At 39.6% G+C, this 24,083-nt stretch overlaps 1 protein-coding gene across 5 annotated transcripts; it reads right to left on the reverse strand.

Annotated features, from left to right (window-relative positions):
• Window positions 1-1,814: 1,814 nt before the first annotated feature.
• LOC131105062 (zinc finger protein 236) lies at window positions 1,815-23,494 on the reverse strand. Of its 5 annotated transcripts, none has more exons than XM_058052790.2 (32): window positions 23,334-23,494; window positions 21,779-21,912; window positions 20,915-21,079; window positions 20,649-20,827; window positions 20,346-20,476; window positions 20,075-20,247; window positions 18,174-18,296; window positions 17,391-17,555; window positions 16,438-16,618; window positions 16,018-16,290; window positions 15,458-15,661; window positions 15,190-15,322; window positions 14,724-14,984; window positions 14,247-14,476; window positions 13,843-13,944; window positions 13,211-13,353; window positions 12,472-12,575; window positions 11,956-12,107; window positions 11,196-11,372; window positions 10,744-11,062; window positions 9,921-10,024; window positions 9,395-9,838; window positions 7,879-8,018; window positions 7,190-7,421; window positions 6,923-7,114; window positions 6,581-6,688; window positions 6,041-6,183; window positions 5,833-5,964; window positions 5,504-5,698; window positions 5,265-5,394; window positions 3,746-3,919; window positions 1,815-2,420 (listed from the first exon to the last, which is right to left on the reverse strand). In XM_058052790.2, exons 1-32 carry the CDS (start codon window positions 23,383-23,385, stop codon window positions 2,299-2,301), a joined length of 5,517 nt encoding a protein of 1,838 aa, XP_057908773.2. In that variant the 5' UTR covers window positions 23,386-23,494; the 3' UTR covers window positions 1,815-2,298. The 5 variants fall into 5 exon arrangements, with proteins under 5 accessions (XP_057908773.2, XP_078647043.1, XP_078647044.1 ...); XM_078790917.1 differs by having other exon boundaries at window positions 10,744-11,047; window positions 15,190-15,325; XM_078790918.1 differs by having other exon boundaries at window positions 6,041-6,129; window positions 15,190-15,325.
• Window positions 23,495-24,083: the final 589 nt, after the last annotated feature.

Consider the following 24,083-nt stretch of genomic DNA (forward strand, 5'->3'; position numbering starts at 1 on the left):
ACAGGAAGGGGGGGGGGGGGGGGTCACAAGTGCAAACACAGAAAGGACAGCACCACATGTAACAGGTAAGTTAGTACACACAGACCAACTACTGCTGTGGCAAATGGGGGCGTCACGAGTAGCATCACGACTGTGAATGATAGACGACACATACTGGCTTCATGAGAACATGAGAACATGAGAACGACACAAGGGAAAAAGAATGGTTCAAATAAATCAGTCAGGGCCCCAAATTATAATTACATTCATTCCCATGATGAGAGCATGTAACTGCAACTGCATATTAAAAAAAATCAGGGCCCATTTGTGTCTCATTATGCAGGATGGTCCACCATTCAGACGTATTCTGATGTGATGGTGAAAAAGGCTTAAAAAAAAAGAGGCCAGATGCAGGGAGCACTGAAAAGAATCACAAAAATACGAGAGGTGACCCATTTACCATTCATAGGGTGTTTCTGTGAGAAGCAGCAGCAGAAAAAAAAACACTATTCAGACCCTGACCGGGCAGCAGGTCACATATGTATTGATGTATCCATCCATCATTTCCATCAAATCAACAGTATCTTCGAGCAGGGGGTTTCAAACTGTAAGGGGTAAAAAGTATTGGACTTAATATAGTGGCAAACTGCAAAGAGAGGTTGACAAATCAGGGGAGGCATAGCTGTTGTATTAGGTTGATTTCTCCTATAGAGCAGCTACACACAATAACCCGCACAGAAAACTTTTTATGTTATGTTAGGAAACATTATGGTCAATGTGCTACACAATATCAGTATTTTACCTCCAAATGTTGAAAACTTTGTTAACCCTTAGATGCATAAGTGGGTCAAAAATGACCCGGTCAGGTTGTTTTCTTGAAATATCTTTGTAATGAAAAATTTTCATCATTTCATATTCCAGGTATTCCTCAAAAACGTGTGTTTTTGCTATTATACCATTCACGTTTTTAACTTACCTTTTATAAATTTTAAGAAATTTTAGTTTTTGTGTTACTACCCCAACCTTCCATAAGTGGGTCAAAAATGACCCGGTCAGGTTGTTTTCTTGAAATATCTTCGTAATGAAAAATTTTTCATCATTTCATATTCCAGGTATTCCTAAAAAAAATTGTTTTTGCTATCATACCATTCACATTTTTAACGTACCTTTTAAAAAATTTTAAGAAATTTTAGTTTTTGTGTTACTACCCCAACCTTCCATAAGTGGGTCAAAAATGACCCGGTCAGGTTGTTTTCTTGAAATATCTTTGTAATGAAAATTTTTCATCATTTCATATTCCAGGTATTCCTCAAAAACGTGTGTTTTTGCTATTATACCATTCACGTTTTTAACTTACCTTTTATAAATTTTAAGAAATTTTAGTTTTTGTGTTACTACCCCAACCTTCCATAAGTGAGTCAAAAATGACCCGGTCAGGTTGTTTTCTTGAAATATCTTCGTAATGAAATTTTTTCATCATTTCATATTCCAGGTATTCCTCAAAAAACATGTTTTGCTATCATACCATTCACATTTTTAATTTACCTTTTATACATTTTAAGAAATTTTTGTTTTTGTGTTACAACCCCAACCTTCCATAAGTGAGTCAAAAATGACCCGGTCAGGTTGTTTTCTTGAAATATCTTTGTAATGAAAAATTTTCATCATTTCATATTCCAGGTATTCCTGTTTTTGCTATCATATCACATTTTTAACTTACCTTTTATACATTGCATGGGTCACTCATGGAAGAGTGTGGGGTCCAGTCACTCGTGCATCTAAGGGTTAATATACTCTATAAACCTGCAAAATACACAAGAGGGACTGGATTCGGATACTGTAAAAAATTACTTTAATTTTCATCCTTTCATGTTGACAATAGAAAACAACTGAAAAAATATGTCTGCTTAACAATAAGCACTGTAAGAGGCTCAAACGACAACAAGCTATGAAAAAAATCTTCCTTAAGTATAAACAAGCTAACTGACTATATACAAAAGGAGCTACAGAGTATTTACAATATAAATATGTGAGAACCAAGTCATGAAATAAAACACAGAAAAAAACTGCGCTCCTGTACAGCTGAGTTTGAAGCCATTTCAGCAGTAGTACCGTCGCCTGCACTCGTCCCAGCGAGCAGACCAGTAAAAAGTTAGTTCCTCATTCTGTGGGGGGGGTGGGGGAGGGCGGGGGTTGGGAAGTTTCACAGTTCCGTCAGAATTGTCGTTAGAAGACATGACTTCTCTCCGATGCCGATGCTTAGGTGAGGTTATCACATGGATGAAAACTTTGCTGTTTTGTATTCTGGGGTTGTTTTTTTCACGGGAAAACATTATGCCAATCTCCGGATGATTCAGGGACCACTTCCAGGTCAAGTTCAGGGGTTACTGTGACCTGAGATGGTGGTTCTTCTTGATGCACGGTCACTTCCTGAATCTGACCTGTGATGATGAACAAACAAGATGATAAATGTTTAGTAAATGTGTGAATCCGATGCAGTAAAGTTGGAATTTTACTCTTTTTTTCACGTACAATTGAGAGTATTCACAGAATCAGCAATAAGTGACCATATTAATAATAAATATAATTATATATATAATTTTAAATATATTATAATTATATATACATAAATATAAGACTCTAGGGGTTTATTAGTAATCCAAGTGGTCCAAAAACAGACTTGTTTACTACTGGTTTTCAAAGTTTAGCATAGTGAGTCTAACATACAGTAATAAACACAGTAAATAAAAAAATAAAAAAATAAAACAAAAAAATAAAAAAACTAATTAATATATATATATTTTAAATAATAGGGCTGAGGCGTCCGATTAAATTATTATTTTTTGGTGGGTTTTCTGCTTAACCCAGGTTGTGTCCTCTCACTGTATTAATTAAAAAAAAATAATACAAGATAATTTCATGGAGAGAATGTGAAATTATGAAATGAATATTAAATAAAAACATAGCTCCTGAGATCCATCTTTAAGATGACCTTTAATGAACAAAAGCCATTTGATAAGGCAAACTTATAAAAGTCAAATCTCTTCTGGGTCAGTGAGCTCTCAGTAAAAGGTTGCGTGTAGGTTTCATTACTTAAAAGTCCTAGACTAAATTCACTTAAAAATCAGTTTTGCGGTTTCAAACTAATTTAACTTTAAAGTATTTCGCTATGAAGAAATGTTATTATCAGCGTTGGGAGTGATGGCGTCACCAAGTGCAAAACTTGCCATGCACAAGAAAACCGTGGTGGCGCATAACATGAGCGCTTTAAGTTGTACCTAACAAACGACACCGTATGTGTCTCTCGTTATGAATTCCGGAGAAAAGCGGTTTTGTAGCTTTCAATAGATGATATAATTCTGCTGTATTTTCAATCTAATTTCAGTTTTCTGTCGCATCGGGGAGTGTGTGCATATAACGGACAAACACAAAATGTAGATGTGCAACTACAGATGGATTGTTTGATGCGAGAGTTGACAAGGGAATAGAGATACGATGTACTGTATAGTCTTTGATCCCTTTCCGGAAAGAAACAATAAACTACAAACAGTCTTTTTTCGGCATTGAAGCAGACTGAGAAAAGTGAGAAAAATACTGTATATTATGTTTTATACCTTAAAATCAGTCCCTTTTATAAGCAACATACCCTCTGCCAGTATATCCGTAGCGTACATGTTAAATAAACAAGTCCCAAAATGGTCCCAAACATACAACATCCATTGCCTGAAAGCCTTGTGAACCAACACGCAAACACTTAGCTGCTCACCGTAACCGTGTGCTCTCTTCATGTGGTGCCTCATGTTGCTCTTCTGGGTGAACCTGATGCTGCATATCTCGCACTTGAAGGGCTTTTTCCCCGTGTGCTTCACCATGTGCACTTGCAGGGAACTCTTCTGATTAAAGGCTTTGTCGCACTGAGAACACTTGAAGGGCCGTTCTCCTGCAGAGGCGAGACAACCCGGTTAGTTAGTTAGTACCCGGCTATGCTGACGTCATTCCCGCGGCACTCTTAATTAGAGTCAAAGCCGCCGCCATGCTTGATTTTGCCAAAAGTGCACACACTCAAAGTGCTTTGGCAAGGACGTTTCCGTCATTGCTACGCCAACTGTTCTACTTTGACAAAACAGAAATGGAAGAGCTTAACATAATGTTATGCCCATTAGCCAGATGCGTCATTACAGTAGCGGAGCCTCATCATTAATGTGTAAATGGAACAGCGGCAAAAGCAGCTACTTTAGAATGCTAATGTTGACGTTTGCCTTATGCCGATCAGAAGGCACAGGTTATAGTAACAATGTCCTCATTGTGACAGCAGAGTTATTATTTAGAGTTATTGTGGCAATGTTGCACAATCTCTGTGCAAGAGAGGCTAAGAGACCATAAAGGTTTGCCGAATTCGTACAATAACATCAAAATATACTCCCATGCGTCTATTGGTAATGGTTTTATTTCATTTGAACATGCATCAGATTACTATTGAGTGCATCCCATAATCAGTTCACAGTTCCACATGTCCAAAAGGAGTAGGAAGAAGCAAAGCTTATTAAATCCTACCCCTCCATCTGGTACATTTGTTCACTTCCTGCTTTCCTAATATAATTTTGAAATTTTGTATATAAATTTAAAATTTTGTATATAAATTTAAAATTTTGTATATAAATTTAAATTTTTTTTATATAAATTAAAAAAATTTTATATAAATTTTTAATTTTTAATTTTTAATTTTTAATTTTTAATTTTTAATTTTTAATTTTTAATTTTTAATTTTTATTTTTAATTTTTAATTTTTAATTTTTAATTTTTAATTTTTAATTTTTAATTTTTAATTTTTAATTTTTTGCCACATAATAAGTGTCAATATAGTGATACATATAGCACATCATGACTGGTTCAAGACTCTTCATCCTTGTATTTAGCAAACATCAACTGCTTGTATTGTTTCTTGAATTGGCTCATCGTTGTGCATTGTTTGAGTTCCTTACTCAATCCATTCCATAGTTCGATTCCACATATTGAAATGCTATGGCTTTTTAACGTAGTCCTAGCATAGAAGTGTTTCAAATGTAGTTCTTCCCTGAGATCATATTTCTCCTCTCTTGTAGAGAAGTATTGGATGACATTTTTAGCTAATTGGTTATTTTTAGCCAATTCAAATGATAATATGCTGAAAAAACTGCACTGCACTTTGCCCGTTAGGATGGATACATTTCCACATAGTACTGAGAAGGTGAGGTGCCGCTCTACTTCAAATGCTTGGATTATTTGGTAATACGTCCGAAAATCACCTGTGTGTGTGCGGTTGTGTCTTTCCAGTTGACTGCGCTTCGCGAAGGCCTTCCCACATGAGGAGCAGCTGAAGACTCTCGGTTTGAGGGAGCTCGCTGATGGACCTGGCTGGTGCACTTGCTCGTGTTCCTATTGACAGATCAACAAAACAACCAACGTAAGGCCTTGTGATGACAAACACACACACATCCATATAGAGTGTACATATAAGCTGGCGACCACGGACGGACAGTCTGACCTTCAGGTGCATTGCTCTCTTAAAGGCTTTGTTGCAGATGCTGCAGACGTAGCATCGGTCATTGCTGTGAGCATGACGGCAATGGTGGCGGAGGGAGCTGGCATTGGGTAACACAAGAGTACAGTAGAAACATTTGTGCTGATTATCAGCGTCTGAGGAGTCACCTTTCCCGCCCTTTTGGCTATCACTCGCAATCTGGATCACAAAACAAACAGAAAAAAATGTCAAATTGTTTTTGTATTTTATGAAATACTTCACAATATGTTACAATATTGCAGAATTCTTCAATTTTTGTTTGTTCTGCCCTGACTGACACACGGCAGCCTTACGTGATATCCATTGTCAGATGCTCCTATTGTAGATTGGGAATGATGGCTGACCAGTATCACCGGCTGGCCCGAAGTGGCCGACTGCCCTGGTGGTAGACTGGAGTCATTCAGCACCGCAGGGAACGTCTGAGGCTAAGGATACAAACATATTCCGATGTCTCTAAACTATGATTTAAAAAGTAGTAAACTCCAGGTAAAACATGCTTACCTGTGTACTGAGGTTTACGGTGACGCCGTCTAGCATCCCCTGGGCATCTGCAAGTGTCAGCGTTACGCTGCCATCATTTGCTACACCTCCTGGTGACATAACAAGGCTTTGAGATGAAACGGTGCTGGATGGAAGACTGGTGACTGGAAGAAACAAGTGTTGGGTGTTTTTGACTTTTCCACCTTTCCTTCGTGTTGTAGGATTAAAATAAGCATTAAAGAGGGTTTTGCAGAGACTATTAGTACTCTTACATTACAGTAAGTACATTAGGAAAGCAGGAAGTGAACAAATGTAACAATTACTGATTGTAAAAGTACCAGATGGAGGGGTAGTATTTAATAAGCTTTGCTTCTTCCTACTCCTTTTGGACATGTGGAACTGTGAACTGATTATGTGATGCACTCAATTGTAATCTGATGCATGTTCAAATGAAATAAAACCATTACCATTACCATTACCATTACCATTACCATTACCATTTGAGGAAGGAATGGCTTCGGTAAAACAAAAGTCATGACATTGTAACGTAACCAAACCTACCGCCCATTGCGGCGTTGGTGGGATTCTGAGGTAGAAGATGGTCGTTAGTGATGCTGCCGTTCATCTCTGCACTGCTGGGGTTGCTGTGCTGGGGGAGGAGGTCTTGACCTGCAAAGACGTAGAAGAAATTATAATTTCAGATGCACTGCTCAAATTCTCTGGTGATGGTCTTTCAATTTTGACAACTGTATTTAAACTCAAATACAGTTGTTAGCAAATTGCTGCTATTTTTGTTCTCTGGCTTGTAATTCCTCCTCGTTTTCAAGCCTGATTTACAATCTGGTTACAATGCAAAATGTGAATACTTGTCATTTTTGCCCATTCTTATGATTTATTACATACCGGATATTGTGAGTGTGATCTCCTGAGGGTTTCCTGATGAAGTGTTTGTGCCAGAAGCTGTTGCCTGGGCCTGGACTTGCGCTAGGGCTTGTGTCAGGCTGGAATTGTTGATCGTGAGTGTGATTTCCTGACCGCTGTTGCCTGCACTCACTAGTCCTGTGCCACTTATGACATGGCTCAGGTCCTGAGAGCCTGGAAGATCCATGATGGGAAAAAGCAGAACTCATTATTCAGCTCAAGAAACAGTTCCTCAATGAAGGAACACACCTGTAGTGTCCTGTTCTGAGAGGCCAGCCATTGTGACCTGGGCAGGGGTCAGGGAGGAGGGCTGCAGGGCCAGACTGCTTAGGGGGTGGATGACAACATTGGCTGACACAGAAGGGTCACTGGCGGACATGAGTTGACTGCCGGAGTGGAGGACGAGGCCGGTGTCGACATTTAGAGGCTGGGAAAGGAGGCCGCTGTGTTGTAGCGTCTGCTGGAGGAGAGCCTGGTCGATCTGTGAGAATACACGTAGGTAATTATGCATTTCTTTAACATTGACTTCGTTTAACAAGGATATTCTAATACCAAATCATTTAAAACATGCCTACGAATATAGTGAAAAAGCTGTTTTCAAAGGCAAAGAAGTGTAAATGTACATATATGTATATGGTTATTCATGGGGTTGTAGTCAGCAGCAGTATAGAATTGCATAATCTCAATTTCGACCATAATGATCCATACTCTTGTGTGCAAAGAGTTCTAATCATGTGATGAAATGAAGCTATAACAAAAGGAAATAGACCAGTATCACATTCCTGCATGGGATGGATTTAATTACCTTTCCATCAAAGATCAGCTGCAGAACACAAGGTGGATTATGGAGTAACTTATCCCTCACGTACAACTAATGTAGTTTAAAGTTGGGAGAAGTTTTACAACAATAACAACGATTGGGAGGAAATGCGTGTAACCTGTAAGGTGATGTTGTTTATGTTGCCTGTGTCGATGCCGGAGATTTGCACATTCGGGCACACAAGATTGGCGGGTGTCAGCTGCAGATGAATACCCTCCAATGTGGTCAGGCCGTCTGATAAGGACACATTCAGATCTCCTGCAAAAACAAACACAACACACACACACACACACACACACATTGGATAAACTGTTCATCTGATGTTTTGTTTGAAAATAACACTGTTTTTCTTTCAGTTGAGTTTATTCCAGGAAAGTAGTTTATTTTCAAATAAACCTCCTGGGGGAGGTTTGGGGAACTGTCAGGGGGGGACAAGAGAGGTTTTCATTTTAGTGCAGACCTGCCAGCATGTACAAATTTATACTTCTCAACGTGTAAGTTGACTCTTCATACGGTTTTATGCTTTCCATTGTGTTGCAATTTCCTTGTTTCAGTTTCAGGTTTAGTCTGTACAGTACAGATAAATGAACAGATATCAGTTTGTCTAGTATTTCAAATTGGAAGGTTAAAATATTTCTTTCCCTTGGGGAAACATGAAAAATAATATTTATAATAAAAATACATAAAAAAAATAAATAATAATAATAATAGACAATCACTGCAGTCGAGAAATTGTTGAACGTGTGACAACAGACTGATGTGTTTCCAGCATACCGGTGGAAGATAGCAATAAGAATAGATAGATCATGTTACATGACAAAGCCCCCTTAAGAGCATTAAAATGTGTTGCTGGGCAACAATGGCACCATACGGATATCCGCTGGTATCTCTGAGGTGAGGGTGTTATTATATACTGACATAGATGGAAAGATATGGAAGAAAAACATCTAAGAAATGACAATGACATATATCTGTCAAATGATTGCTGTGGAAGCCTCTCTTCCTGTTGCTGTTTGTTCATTTTTCCTTTATCGCACGCCACAAAATCCTCAGCTGCTGAAGAGCGAAAGGCAGATTACTTCTGTTTTATCTGCCTCGAGAACATATTTACACAGAGGAGCAATTTTGGAAAGAGGACTTTGCTGGACGGTGGTTCCCCCATAAAAGCTAATCTTCACAACAATGAAAATGCCAATTGCTGAAGAGGAAGGGCACTCCAGGTGAGGATGTGGCGATAAAGCACTTTCCCTGGCTCCCATATCGGTTTCATCAGACATTTGGCCTGCAGCTTTTCAGCAATGATACTGCTATACTATTGAAGTGTCTGGAAATGAACATCCAGTTACACAAAGATGAATATATTTATCATCACTCTGATATGCCACAGACGTGAATACTGAACCAGTATACTTCTAAACATTTTGGTACGGGATAAACAACCCTCAACATATATTTATAATACAGCTGTATTGTTTTACTTATCAAGCTCTTTTGAAATATTCCACTCAACTACTTTGTTTACTACTCAGTATTGTTATCATTTGTGCACGTGAAAAGGAAATGTTTGACTTGTAAAGAGTGACGTCTTGAATGTGCTTCAGTGCATGTGGTGTTAAAGTGAAAGTGGACGATACCTGACAAAGAGGCAGGCAGGATTGCCTGTCCCACCAGGCCCGACTGCAGCAGATTCTGGTCAAACTGTCCAGTCAGCACTTGATTTGCCGGTAGATAAATATTCGAGTCTGAACTGGGAGTTTGTAGCAGCCCCACATTCTGAAGTGCCTCTGGTGCTGTTGTACCCTGGCCTTGGCCCGAGCCCTCAGAATGCCCCGTGTCTGCGTCTTGAGTGTGACTGATCTGGCTAGAAGAAGAAGAGGTCCGTTTGGATTTGCGGCTCTCGCTATTAGCCCGAAAGTGGCACTGGATGTGGGTTTTGCGATGGCCGGACGTCCGAAAGCGGAGCTCACAGAAAGGACATTTGAAAGGCTTGGAGCCGGTGTGGAGGCGCATGTGCACCTTGAGGCTGCCCTTAGTAGAGAAGGAGGTGTTGCACATGTGGCAGCTGACCAGTTTCTGACCTAAGAGCAAAAGAGATGAAGAAAAGAAAGGTGAAGTCGTGAAGTCCTTATCACTTCACAACATAGATGGGCCAACACGTACCTGTGTGTGTCTTTACATGACAATCCAAAGTAGATTTAACTGTAAAACTCTTTCCACACTCATCACACTTATAGGGCCTCTCTCCTGTGTGGATTCGAACATGTCTGCCCAAACAGAGGTAAAAAGGATAAAAACAAATTCAGCCCAGCAAATCAAGTTGTATGTCATACTTGAAGCTTGTCACTGCATTTATTAAAAAATCGAGACTGATTGTTGACAATACAAAAACTGGTACACGCCTTTGTCTCCTCCAGGCTGGATTATTGTAATGTGCTCCTCATCGGGATCCCTAGCAAGAGCATTCACAACCTCCAATACATCCAGAACAGCGCTGCTAGGATCCTGATGAGAGTGCGGAAATATGATCATATCACCCCCATCCTGGAATCACTGCACTGGCTGCTCGGACTAGCCTTCTGCTCGGCTGCTCCCAGTCTGTGGAATGCTCTTCCCGACCATCTGAGAGCGCCACAGACTTTAAACGGAGCCTAAAGACTTACCTTTTTATAAAGGCCTTTTCTTAGCCTTTTTTTATATATACCTTTTGTTGTGTTGTGTTGTTTTATTGCTTCGCTGTAGGTTTTATGCTTTCTTTGTAGCACTTTGAGATTTCTATAATGTAAAGTGCAATATAAATAAAATGTATTATTATTATTATTATTACTACAACTCAGCACAAAGTGCATTTGCTTGCTATGTCACACGATATCTCGCTTCTGGCACCCCTTTCAGGAGACTGACTCAGAACTCATTAGCATTAGTTATATAATCCTGACTTCACACGAATGAAGTCATCAATCCAGATGTCACCTGGAACCCTTACCTGACAAGATCGCTGGGTTTCTTGAAGCTTTTGGGGCAGTAAGAGCAGCAGTTGGCAAACTTGGGTTCCGTTTCCAGCTCCACCGCTTTATCTTTGATCTCGCTGATGCGATCCCTCTCGGCTGCGGACTGGGCCAGGATTCTCTCCGATACGGATGCCTCTTCGCCGGGATCTTTCGCAAGTTCCGCCGTCTGCTCCTCTGTGAAGGTGATGATTTCCATACCCCTTCTTTTGGATGTTTTATGATCCCCTTCATCTTCTTCCTCCTCCTCCTCCTCCTCCTCCTGCTGCTCCCCGTCTTGACCTTCAAAACCAATAGCTGTAACAATAAGATTAAAACGTTTTTGCAATACAAATGTGTTGACTGCCCGCTAAATACGTATATTATGAGTTTCCCTTGTTAACAGGAAGTCAACTTTGTTTAGCGATCATGCTGTTGATTCAGGACTTACTGTGAGTCTCTATGGAGTGCTGCTTTCTCATGTGCTTCTTGCACAGCAGGCTTGTCCTGAAGCTCTCATCACACATGGAGCATTTGAATGACTTAACGTGGATAATCATGTGGCGGTTCAGGCTGCCGTTGGTGGTGAAAGAAGCGTCACAAATGTTACACTTGAAGGGCTTCACTCCTTGAAGTTGAGGGATGGAAACAAAACATTCATTTGACAACTTTGCAAAAATGGGAGAATACAGAATTATTAGGTGTAGAAACTTTGATGAAGTTGCAGTAACAACATTAAAAACCATGCTTTTTAGCTACTTTGAGGGCACTAAGATAAAAAAAATAGTAAAATTGTGATCAAATTTCTTTACTGTTGCGGTCTGAAATACATAAATTCATGTGAAGCTGTGAAAGCAGATACTAAGCGATGGATATGCCAAATATTAAACACATATATTACTTAAAACATATTACTGTGGTAACAACATCCTTCTTTTAATTTTGCAGAAGTGTTCAGCATCTGAAGAGTCATATATCAAACTCCAGCAGTAGCCGCTATCATACTGACATTCCATCTTCCCCGGTACCCTTTTTCCATCACTTTTATGTCTAGGTGAAATCTTGCCTGATGACAGATACACCGCCAAGACAAGTGACGCTCAACTTGAAAGTATACCACTCCTGCTTTTTAGGTTTTTATATTATCAGTAATTTGGGAAACATTTCAACAACAGCACAATTGACCAAGTGATGGTGTGTAGAACGCCCACCTGTATGTGTATTCAGATGTGATTTGAGCACTCCAGCAGATACAAAAGCTCTTCCACAGAGCTGACATCTGTATGGCTTCTCTCCAGTGTGGGAGCGTAAATGCTGTTTCAAATGACTAGATTTTTTGAAACCTTTATTACACCAACTGCATCTAAAGGAAGGGGGAGAAAACATAAGACGTGTTATCAATAAGACAAATTTTCTCTATATTTACCTAGCTCCTTATGAGATCTCGGTTATTATTTGCCATATAATCTGAACTCATTGTTTTGCCTTGTCTATTTCTTAGTGTATGTTTGTGTTGGCTTGCGATGTGTGTGTATTCAACACTCCCTCTCCTGCACTCAGATCTATGGCTCCCAGGCTATTTCACCATTTCCCAAAGGAAGACAATTTATCAACAATCAATCCTTCACAATCGATAAATGGATTGTTATTTCTATCTCTAGTCCCTCCATCCCTCAGCCCTGCCCTGCCAGCAATGAAGCTAATCTAATCAATAGTCAGAATGAAACCTGTAGGTTCGCTTGATGTTGTCTTCACTGTCTTCTTGGTAGTCCTGTGGCTCGCTGGTCAGCTGCAGGTCTCCCTGATCGTTCTGCTGAAGAAGCCCGTTTGTCTAAACACAAGCAGAAAACATCTTTTGCTTAAACTTCATTTTAAAATTATAATATTTAACTTTTTTCTATATATGTTATTATTGACTTGTTTAATGTTTAAAAGAATATTAAGATTTTTTTTTCTTTTTAAGTAAGCTTAATGTATTTGGTTATTTCTTCATTTTAAATGGGACCATACATATTCATGAATATGGGCACATGGAAATATGGAAGATTTTAGCCAAAAGGCTAATTTTCCTCTGCAGTCCCGTGACCAGCTAATGTAAAAGCATGACAGTACAGCACATACATAGGACATTAAAAGGGACCTTTTATGCTCACTTTTTGGCCTCCTATAGAGCAGCTACAGGCGATAATCTGCACAGAAATCTTTCTAGATCTTCCAGAATCTGCACCTATTCCAGCTGTATTTCCTTGGCTTTCCAAAATTATCTGTTTTAATTTATTTTCCTAAATGCCCAATGTAAAAATTATGTCACCATATATACTTTCCTTTTAAACTAACCTAAAATGTAACATGAAAAACAACCCATCTGATGTCTACAACTGATTAAAGCAGTAATCAAGCAAATTAATCTACAAGTGAATTTCTGTTGTGTATGAGCAGCAAGTTGATATTTAGCACAGGACTCACCACTTCGGCATTGGGAACATGAAGCAGATTGGGTGGGTGATAACTGGAGGAAAGGGCCTGGGACTCCAGGGTGCTGGAATCCTGTAGTTGCTGGACTGTAGAGAACTGGCCCTGGTTGTAGCTCGAGTCAGTCATCGCAAAGCCTTCAGAAGCCCACAGTGAATGACAGGAAGATTTAATAGAAAATATACTGAGGCTCTAGTGTACATGTGGAAAAGTACTACTATATTAATTTACAATTATTTCCAGTGCATGTTTGCTTGTCAGTGTTCCAGTTACGCATTAACAAATGCAGAAACTGTTTTGGAAGTAATGGCTTAGACAATCCAAACGGAGTACATTATTTAACGCATTATATTTTATCAGCAAAAACATCGCAGCTGAGCACACTCTGCAAAAATAACGAGTCAACAGGCACCCAAACTAGCATAATCATTCATTTTAATAATCATTTCACGTACACACTGCAAATATGGGTGCAAATGTTTCACTAAAACATGTCATTTGTTGCCATCAGCCTGCGTGCTGACAACGTCGCAAGAAGCAGCAATTATGTCTGAGCGCTACATGAGCTTAACAAATGTAAACTAGATGGGGCCAGATGGTGTATGCAATATAACTTGAGTACACACCTTGCGTTAAAGCTTGCTGGTCGAAAGTGGTCTGAGGGAGGGCTGGTGTCTCAAACTGGGTCATATTCTGAGTCAAAGCATGCTGGGTAGTCACATAAGAGTCTGAAAACACATAAAAAATACACTTTTTGAGGATGCATATTGCACTGTATGGACTCATTGTGAAAATCAGAAACGCTAAAAAGAGACAAAATATACTGAGGGCAAAAGGAAATCGATCTTAATACTTAGCGACTAAGCCTTGGATTGCACATTAAGAAACAAAATGTAACAAAATGGACAGAATGGATGACCACATTAGAAGAAATTGACACATGAATTATGTGTCTCCAAGGCACAACGATATTAAAAAATGGAAGGTCTTATCTAATAACTCTTTGTGATCATGTGACCATTCTTGTTACCTTCTCCTTGTACCAGTGGTTGGTCAGTCAGTGGTGCTTCTAGTGTTACCGTTTGGCTTCCATTTACACCCTCTGCTTGGCCAAGAGTTAGCATGCTTTCTTGCTCATTTGAATTTGCAGGTTGTTGCTGGAGGGTGTTCCCCTCCATCTCCTGCATATCATGAGGAACCGTGCCTGCTCCGAGAGGATCTTCAGATGGCTGAGGCTGTAGCTGATGAGCCAGTTCGTATCTGTGTTGGGTCAAGAAGAATTTGACATTACAAAAATAATGGATGGATGCATTTTTTTCACTATTAGTAGGCTGTATTCGACTACAAAATAGCTTAATTTATTAATACATTTTAGAAAAACCATGATATGAACCCGCAAATCCAACGTGCAAAGTGGCGAGAGACGACTGCATCTAGAACAACCTGTAGAGTAACCAGCATTATCATGCAAACAAAAAATGGAAAAAGAATGAAAAACTACTCCAACCTGTGTGTCTTCATGTGTTTTCTACAGTTTGGAGATGACTTAAAAGTCTTTTGGCAGTAAGGGCACATGTAAGGTCGCAGGTCACTGTGAGTTGTCATGTGACGTCGCAGGCTACCACTGGTGGTAAATGTTGTGTCACACATGACGCACTTGTATGCCTTAAGTCCTGAGTGGGTTCTGATGTGCGCTTTGAGAACACCTGAAGAGGCGAAACCTCGACCGCACTGCACACACTTGTATGGTCTTTCTCCCGTATGAGACCTAGGATAGGCAAATAGAAGATGCTATTACTGTTATGACAATATTATTTCCACTAATTGATTATTTTTCTGCCATTGTTCTAGCTTTTACATTCTCAAAATTTAAGGTGAAGACAGCAAACCTAGCTGATCGCAATTGTACAGTTATTCAACAATCTCAACCAAAGCCATATACAGTATTAAGTAAATAATGGCGGCAAACTCACCTAACATGCTGTTTTAGGTGACTAGATTTCTTATAGGCCTTATTGCAGAACTGGCACTTGTATGGCCTGTCACTGCCCACCACCTCCAAGTACTGTTGGAAAGCCAGACGGGGGTTTTGAGATGGGATGAGGCCTGCTAGGCGAAATGTAAACAACCAAAATTGGTTTTCAGTGTAAAATGACATAACAGTTTGTACAAGTGAATAAACAATTCATTCTATTCTTATGCAGTTGAGAAACAAGAGTGTGTTTGACACTGTTGACTTACCAAAGTCAGTGATAAGAATGGGCTCCTGCAGTGGGATGTCAGGTAAGGGTAAATTACTCTTTGACACTTTAGATTTGTTTGCTTTTCGTGGAAACTTGTGCTTCTTCTGCTGCAAGTTTTTGAAGTGAGAGGCTATATGTGTTTTTCTGTGTCCGGACGTGCGAAAGATCTTATCACAGTGAGGGCAGGAGAAAGGACGAACACCTATAAAAAAAACAAAGTATATTTGGTATTATATAATTGTGCTCACTGTGATGCATTCCCTTGAAAATGAGCATTCAAAAGATTACTATCACACTTGAACCCTGAACTCAATAGACGACAGACACTTTTATTTCTATGCAGTTAAATGACAAATAGTGTTATCATGTATAATATTGACATTTATGGTAACTCTGCTAACAAACTAATGAAAGAACTCCTATTGGAGTCCTAATTTTGATTGCCGTGTGTACAAATGTCAAAAGCAAAAGTCCAAAAACATAAGAGGATGTAAGCCATGGGCTTTAGGCCTATCATTGACGTTAAAAATAACCCTTTCACAAAGTGAAGCTCCTCACCCGTATGCAGCCTCATATGCACCTTCATGCTGCCAGATGTGGAGAAGCACTTGAGGCAGCACTGACACTCAAATGCCTTGATTCCCGTGTGAGTCTTCATATGCGCCGTGAGGGTACTGTTGACAGCAAATGCTCTGAAGCACTGTTTGCACTTGAAAGGCTTCTCGTGGGTGTGGATGCGAATGTGGCGGACAAGGTCACTCGGTTTCTTAAATTCCTTGGAGCAATATGGACACCCATGCCAGCGGATGCCATTTTCCTCCCTAATGGAGCCTGTAGAAGGAATAGAAGGACAGAGAAGTTTGATTATTACTAATTCTAAATTTGTCCTTTTATCAGTAAATTATGGTTTAACTAGTAAAGGTAACTATAAAAATACTAAATAGCTACGCCGTTAAGTAGTCCACAATGCTTCCATACCTGGCATTTGTACAGGCTTCTTAAAAATGCTTCTTTTTCTTTCTCTGGAAGGTTTATCTGGAAGCGAGGTCTTTTTCATTTCTACATTAGCACCCTCAGATGTTTGGTTCTGAGACTCTCTGCTGTTGGCAACATCATTTTGGGTGGGGGCCACACTCAGTCCGCTGTTCTCCAGAGCTTGCTACAAAAAAATCAAAATCCTATTCAGTTTCAAAATCACAGCTCGGAAATACACAAGTGGTTGAAATTGCTGGTACCCAAATGCCAAAAAAGAAAAAAACTCAAAAGAACAACATCATTGGAAACTGATAAAAGTGATAAACATTAAACTTCACGAAATATGGAAATCAGACGCTATGTTTGAAATTTGGTCGAAGATAACTTTAAATAATAACAATGATAATGATGGTACACTTAACCCAATATTTTGTTACACAACCTTTTAAGCAATTACTGCAATCACTGCTTTTTCTAACTCTCAATAACACTCCTGCACCTGTTAACCTGCACCTCCTCATGAGCAAATTGCTTCGGCTCTCATGTTTGATGGGTTTCCATACTGCATATTTTATATATTTCCTACAGATGTTCATTCATTCATTCGTTCAGTAGCCGCTTGTCCTCACTAGGGTCACGGGTATGCTGGAGCCTATCCCAGGGACTTTGGGTGAGAGGCGGGGTACACCCTCGACTTGTCACCAGCCAATCACAGGGCACATATGACCATTCACACTCGTATTCTTCCCTATGGACAATTCACAGTCTCCAATTAACCTATCATGCATATCTTTGGAAGTACCCGGAGAAAACCCACACATGCACTAGGAGAACATACAAACTCCACACAGAGATGCCGCAGATGTTCAATTGGATTTGAATCAAAACTCATATAAGGCCACTTCAGAACTGTCCAATCAATGTATGTGGCGCGGCCCACAGTGTTTTTAACTGACCTGCAGGATGTCTTGGTTAATGGCAGTTTCAATGGTAATAGCTGGCTCCGGGGGTTGGGGCTGGGGTGTCTCGTTGACTTGTTCAGAGAGTTCAAGGAGCTGCTGGATGACATCTGTGACTGCCTCCCCGCCCTCTGACCCCGCAGGCCCTCCTGTGTCTGTCTCCTGTGGGACATGTAGGGCAGGGGAGCGATGGAGGTCACAATAAAGGACCAGTCATTAGGAGAAACCAACAATTTAATGTAGAATGAATTGTCATAACCTTATTATTTCACAATGACATGCTATAGGTACTTTGTTCTGTAATTAGTTCATACTGTGGTTGTAGAGCTATCAAACTGTCCTGTATCATATTAAGACGCACCTTTAGTTACTTATTTCGCTACAAATACGACAAGCAACATATAGAAAGGCCTGTCCTTACTCGATATGTATAGAGTATATTTTATTCAACATTACAAGCATTGACATATAATATAGTATATAATTTTAAAAATGAAAGCAAGCCAAACGGACCAATGGGAAGCACAGCTGTTATTTTTCAGATAAAAATAAATAATAAAATAGACTTTTCTATGTATTTTTTGTATATTTTTTGGCATGTATTATATAAATATAGCATGCTTATATGCATAAATTTTAATGTTAAAGAGTTTCATGGAAGCTACATTCCACCATGGAAAGAACTTCAGTGTACACTGTCAGTGGATCTAACCAGCAGGTTTGAATAACTTTTTTAGGAATATATATATATATATATTTCTACACACTGTGATTTATTACCGAAGTACTGGAGGGGACATCAATGACAGAGATGTGCATCTTGCTGATGTGTGCATTCAAACTGCCCAACTTCTTAAACACACAGCTGCAGTCCAAACACGGGAACAATGGAACACCTTTCGCCTGTAAAAGAGGAATAAAATAAAATATAACTGCCTTCTTTTATGTCTCATTAGATGTTCTATACCATTTATAGTATTTTTAATATACTCAATTGAAATTTGAATTTCCTATCTTAGAAATCCACTTGAAAATAAGGAATTTTTTTCAACAACACAATAAAGAGGGATACTACGCTAGAGTTGATGCACAAATGTATAGGTCTACAATCAAAGTGAGTTATTAGTAAGGTGGCAAAATTTGCTGCCCAGCAAGGCCTATTGTTGGTTACATTTACAATAATACACACAGTTGGAATGCCATGTGCTTCACCCAATATGTGAGCAGGATCATTGCTGCTCAGAAAGTGTGATTGAAGACACAGAGAGCACGCAGGAGACACGCAATATATGATATGGAGAGCGGGAAACGGAACCTAGTTTCTTTTATGGCATGAGGATGCACATGAGAGCCTATGAAAGTGTAGGATAAGAGAACATAGCACCGGCTAACCGAGAAAGACAGCTTTATGATTGATTACTGTCTGAGTAGTCCCTTGACAAAATGACTGCAATGACATCTTCATGAAGGTCGAGGAAGTGGCAATAATAAAGATGGCGTGAAGGGCAATGAAAGCTGTGGGGAAACAGATGTCATGCATGCAGGAACTGAAGTGAGTTTACGTTGACAAATGCCACAACTGAAACGTGAAGTATAAAAAAAACCCCTTTAATCTAACAGACGTAACATGGGTAGGTCATTATTCAAGGTCAAATGTCATTATTTCTGCAACTCAGTCTGCACATGAAACCAATTTGTCTGCTGACAGACCAACTGAAATGACCATAGAATAAATTTGAAGTTTTATTTTGTAAATGGCTTTGATTTCATTTCCTTCACACAGTAGCTCTAATCCAGTGTATATTTTAGATTTCCCTTTTTGAAGTAGTCAGACGGACCATTCAAAAGGCCCTATTGAAATATTCTCAGCCAACCATGCTTTAAAACTGTGCGGCCCTATTGTGAAAATTGCACAGAATATTGTATCGTGCATTAATGGAGGTCACTGTATTGTTTTATATTGAGGTCGCCGGAACATTGACCGAGTTAGAGTCACCCACATCAGGGTACTTAACAAGTTAAACAACTTAAAACGAGAGGTAGCATTAGAGATTAAAAAAAAAACCATACATCATCGCCTACATCTCCTCTGGATGGCTTCAAGTACCGCTTCCAACTGTTTTAACTAGAGTCCATTGAGGGAATTATCCTGGAGAAACCTGGACACAATTAGACCTGGTAGACCTCCAAGCTTACATGGTTCTGTTGATTCTAGCATATCCCTCAGACATCCATCCATCTTGGGTAGCGGGAGTATGAGGTCGCTACATAAAATCTATGGGATTTGGAGCCTGGCGGGTCTATATTCCAAGCACTATGTCCTTGCAACAGGCTCATGTTCTTTCAAGAATTAGTCAATTCCAAGTTTGGACTTTTTGTTTTTCAATTTACTTTTTACATTACATGTTCATTTTGAAATACATTTTCAGTGTCTGTGTGTATTTTTACTGCAGTTAACCTCTATTCTGAGTGGTAAACAAATATCTGCTAATGTTTTTTGTGTTAATTTAAGAGCAGTTAAACAGTCCGGTCAAATTTGATTGAGATCACTAAAGTAAGGGTAAGAAGGTGAACAAGACAGGAAGGTTAAGGGACAATGCCGAACCCCTGATTAGAATTTTAAATTGATTACGTTTGCATTTTAAAATGTATCAAATGCTGCATTGCTGCTAGCCTCTTACCTCTGAATGAACCCTCTGAACATGGGAGTGCAGGTTCCCCTTTTGGGAGAAGGAAGCTGGACAGAACATACAGAGGTGAGGCTTTTCCCCGGTGTGTCTCACCATGTGAGTCTGCAGCACCACCTTCTGGTTAAAAGCCTTGCTGCAATGTGTGCACTTGTAGGGTCTTTCTCCTGAAGAAAGATGAGGTCTTGTCATTTAAATGCAAAAAGGTCTTCATGTTTAAAAATGACATCAGATCTGTGCACTATTTTCTGTGGGTTTTGCTCACCTGTGTGTATTCGTATGTGTCTGACAAGTTGGCTAGGCTTTTTGAAAGCTTTTCCGCAATGATGGCAACTGTTGGTGAACCCACTGCGATCAATGTTTTTCTTGTAGTTTCTTGAACTAGAGGACAGGGGCCTGCAGGAAAGGTTAAAAAGTGTTACAGTTTAAGTTTTACAGTCTGTCAACTAAACAGCTTTTACTTTCAAACAACAATACGTCTTGATGCAGTTTGATGAATGTGGCTCATATTTTTGTGAAAAGGATAAGCTCTTATAAGAGTATTTCTCTTTCACTGAGGCTGCCGAACCTCATTTTGACATGATTTCTCATGTGCTCCTTAAGGTGTGCCGATGTCTTGAGCTCCAACCCGCAAGTCTTACAGGTGTAGACCATGGTGCCAGACAGCTCCTTACGGTGCTCCTCCAGGTGGAGAGAGAGCTGGCTCTGAAGAACAAACTCATCGCCGCACTCGACACAGATCAAATTCTGCAACGTAGCAAAGGAGAGAGTACAGCTGTATAAATTCCCTCGCGTGTGAAGTGAAGTCAGGCAATGCGATGATGTTGGTCTCACCTCTTCCCTTTCATGCAGCATAGTATGGGATTTCAGACTGGCGATGCGAGAGAACTTTTTTTTGCAAACAGGACAGGTGAAGTCAGAGGTGGTGTGTGTTGACTTGTGGAGTGTGAGGTTGAATTCCACATTAAATGTCTGTGAGCACTGGTCACATCGATGAGGCTGAAAAGGAGAGCAGAGATGCAAGGTCCTATTGGTTTTACATGTCACTGCTAATTAAGTCATGGCACTGTGTAAAAGGCTTGGTTACAGGTGTGTTTTGTTGACCAGGTGTGTCCTACTACAGTGTTTATTCAATCAATAAATAGCACTGATTGCCTGCGCTTGGTTTCAGACTGAGTAGGATAGGTTTTGCCTGTGTATCGTTGTATTTAGAAGTGAAAACATGAAAACCAGAGCACTGCCTATGGGTGAAAAACAAGTAATTGTGAATCCCACATGCACGTTTCAACCTGAACCTCCTATTATTTGTGCTAATGAGTTTGCATCTTGTCTGTCAGCCTCTGTCAAATTCACGGTTGCTTGTTTTTATCCATTGACTCTCTGGTTTTCATGTTGTTTTCACCTCTAAATGCAGTCTTCATAGGCAAAATCTAGCCTACACAATTTGAAATCGAACATAGACATTCAGTGCTATTTATTGATTGTACACGCAGTGGAATAGGACAGACCTTATCTTCTAAGGTGTGACCCCATCCAGATATTAATGATGTAAAATAAAATCTCAAGTATTTATCTCTGGTCTCATGTGATCTTTTGATGCCAAACCCAAATGTTTTCATTCTATAGCAACAATAAAATAACTGGCCTCACTGTTCCAAAACTTCTGGAGGGTAATGTATAGTGAGTCATGTTGCGTACCTTGTCATTGACCTCATGCTCACGGAGATGCTTCTGCAGCTGGCTCTCCGTGGTAAATATCTGCGAACATATTGCGCACTTCTTGTCCTTGACTTCGCCATCACTGAAACCGACCACTTGATTTTCGTTGAGATCTGAAAATTTAAGGGACAAATTAGAAGATGTGTCTAATTTCATGAACATTTCACCAACACTAGCAAGCAGTGATCATCTCTCCTTTACATAGTAGTAGGTACCGTGCTACATTCAGAGTGTGACATTAGAACGTTTAAATGGCTTGAGCGAGGCGACAAATTGGAAAAATGATCAGGGGCGTCACACTGTTAAACTGCCAGTGACATTGATCTAGTGCTTGCATGTTCGTTGATTATGTGGGTGACTAAATATTTGCGATAGTCTTCATCTCAGTGTATTTTGAACATTTTTTCTTTCTAAAACCGGCCATCAATCATGCATGTGACTACTTGAGCATGCTATTTTGCATCAGTAATATTTGAGTTTGTATTATTTTTGTTTTTATTTATCTCAGTGCTTCTGAAACGTTGGGGCAGTTTCATATGAAACCAACATATTTACATTATGTAAGTGATTTGCATGCATTTAGTCTTCAAATAATTTGAGTTTAGTGATTGCACAATAGCGAGTTTTGTTTTCATCACACCAAGTGCATATTTCAGACTGTTTTATATTTGACCACAATGGGAAGGGTAGATGTGTGCAATTGAGACATTTTCAGAGAGTTGTAATAACAAGACACCCACAATTGTGTCCTTATATCATAAATTATGAAGTGTACAATTCAAAAAATACATCATTCACTGTGCAGTTTTGTCAACAACGTTTTACAAAGCGCAGCGTTGTTTGTGACATGACGTCGTACTGTTTTTATTTGCAATGACAAGAGTGTTGTTGTTATTGTTGTTATATGCGGCAAAATGACAACGTTTGAAGCACCTCCACATTACCAGCACTGACACTTTATGCTAACACTTTCATTAGTTCACTGCTCCAGGGCTAATACAATGATCATAGGATACGATGGCTGGCATTCAGACAAAACGTCAACATACACCTTTAACAATGCATTAAAGGATGTTGCGACTTCTATCAAAACACAAACGTGTGCAGCCGGTCAACATTCGCTGGACTATATGACAACATCTATACAACAACTGGCGACGTTTAACCATTAGCGTGTATGCTAACTGTAGCAAAAAGAGCGAGTTAGCAATAACATGCTAATAACAAACATCGCTACAGTAAATGTGAGCACACCGACTAAGACGACCAGCACAGCCGATCTCCCACCGACGGACACCAATTTACACTGGAAGCCAGCAAGAAGAGCCACTGAAATACTATTAATATCATTCCGCCTCAATCACTCCTTCGCTGCACAAAGCAAAGCCCACCCGCAATACTATATCCGGGGACTATATACACAACATTGAAGTGTTATTAAATACTACCAAGAAGTGTTTCTTCCAGAAACACCGGCTGCTTTGGATAAACTAAAATCTATATTTTTTATTCGCTTCATTTTGGCACTTATTACCTGTTTCGTCGTTGCTTATAACTCTCAGTTTGCGAGGCCGGCCCCGCGGCATAGTTCCAGTTCTCAGGGCGGGTGTGCTATGAACAATTTGCTTTTCAAAATGGCGTCTCTGTCATCTGTAGACCAGCACAGCCGCAACGAAGACACACCCACACACACATACATACATACTTACGCGACAAGGGAGACATCTACTGTTTGACTTCATGTAATGCTCCGACAGGTGTGCTTCTCAAAAAACCACAAACATCACGATTAGCAACGTTTAAATATACAAAAGCTGGTTGTGTGACACTTAATGGTTTTTAACCATCTTGTTACACGATGCTAACATTACCACGACTCGATTCACGACAGTGAACAAAGTGACGTCAAAAGGGAATAAAGTAAATAAATTCATTTTTCATTCATTTTTTTAAGCCAAAAAGACTCTAGACGCGTTTAATTTAATGTGTATGAGGCTCTTGTTATGTACACAGCTGCAAAATACAATCGCAGTTATACCCATATTGTTCAATCAATACTATGACAATGGGAAAATAAAAACTGAGCATTATTTATCTTTGTAAAAACAGACATAACTACAGTATGCAAGAGCAGCTTTGTGTTCATTTCAATACTTTGTGTATGTAAAAATATTCAGGGACACAATGATGTGATAACACTGACAGTAAATTGGACTTTTGCAGTCGTTCCAAAGTAGTTTAATTCTCATAATTACCAGCAGAGGGCGCCATTGAGTAGCCCTTT

Source organism: Doryrhamphus excisus, linkage group LG5, assembly GCF_037039965.1.
Source record: "Doryrhamphus excisus strain RoL-2023G ecotype Guam linkage group LG5, RoL_Dexc_Guam_v1.1, whole genome shotgun sequence".
Classification (NCBI taxonomy): domain Eukaryota; kingdom Metazoa; phylum Chordata; class Actinopteri; order Syngnathiformes; family Syngnathidae; genus Doryrhamphus; species Doryrhamphus excisus.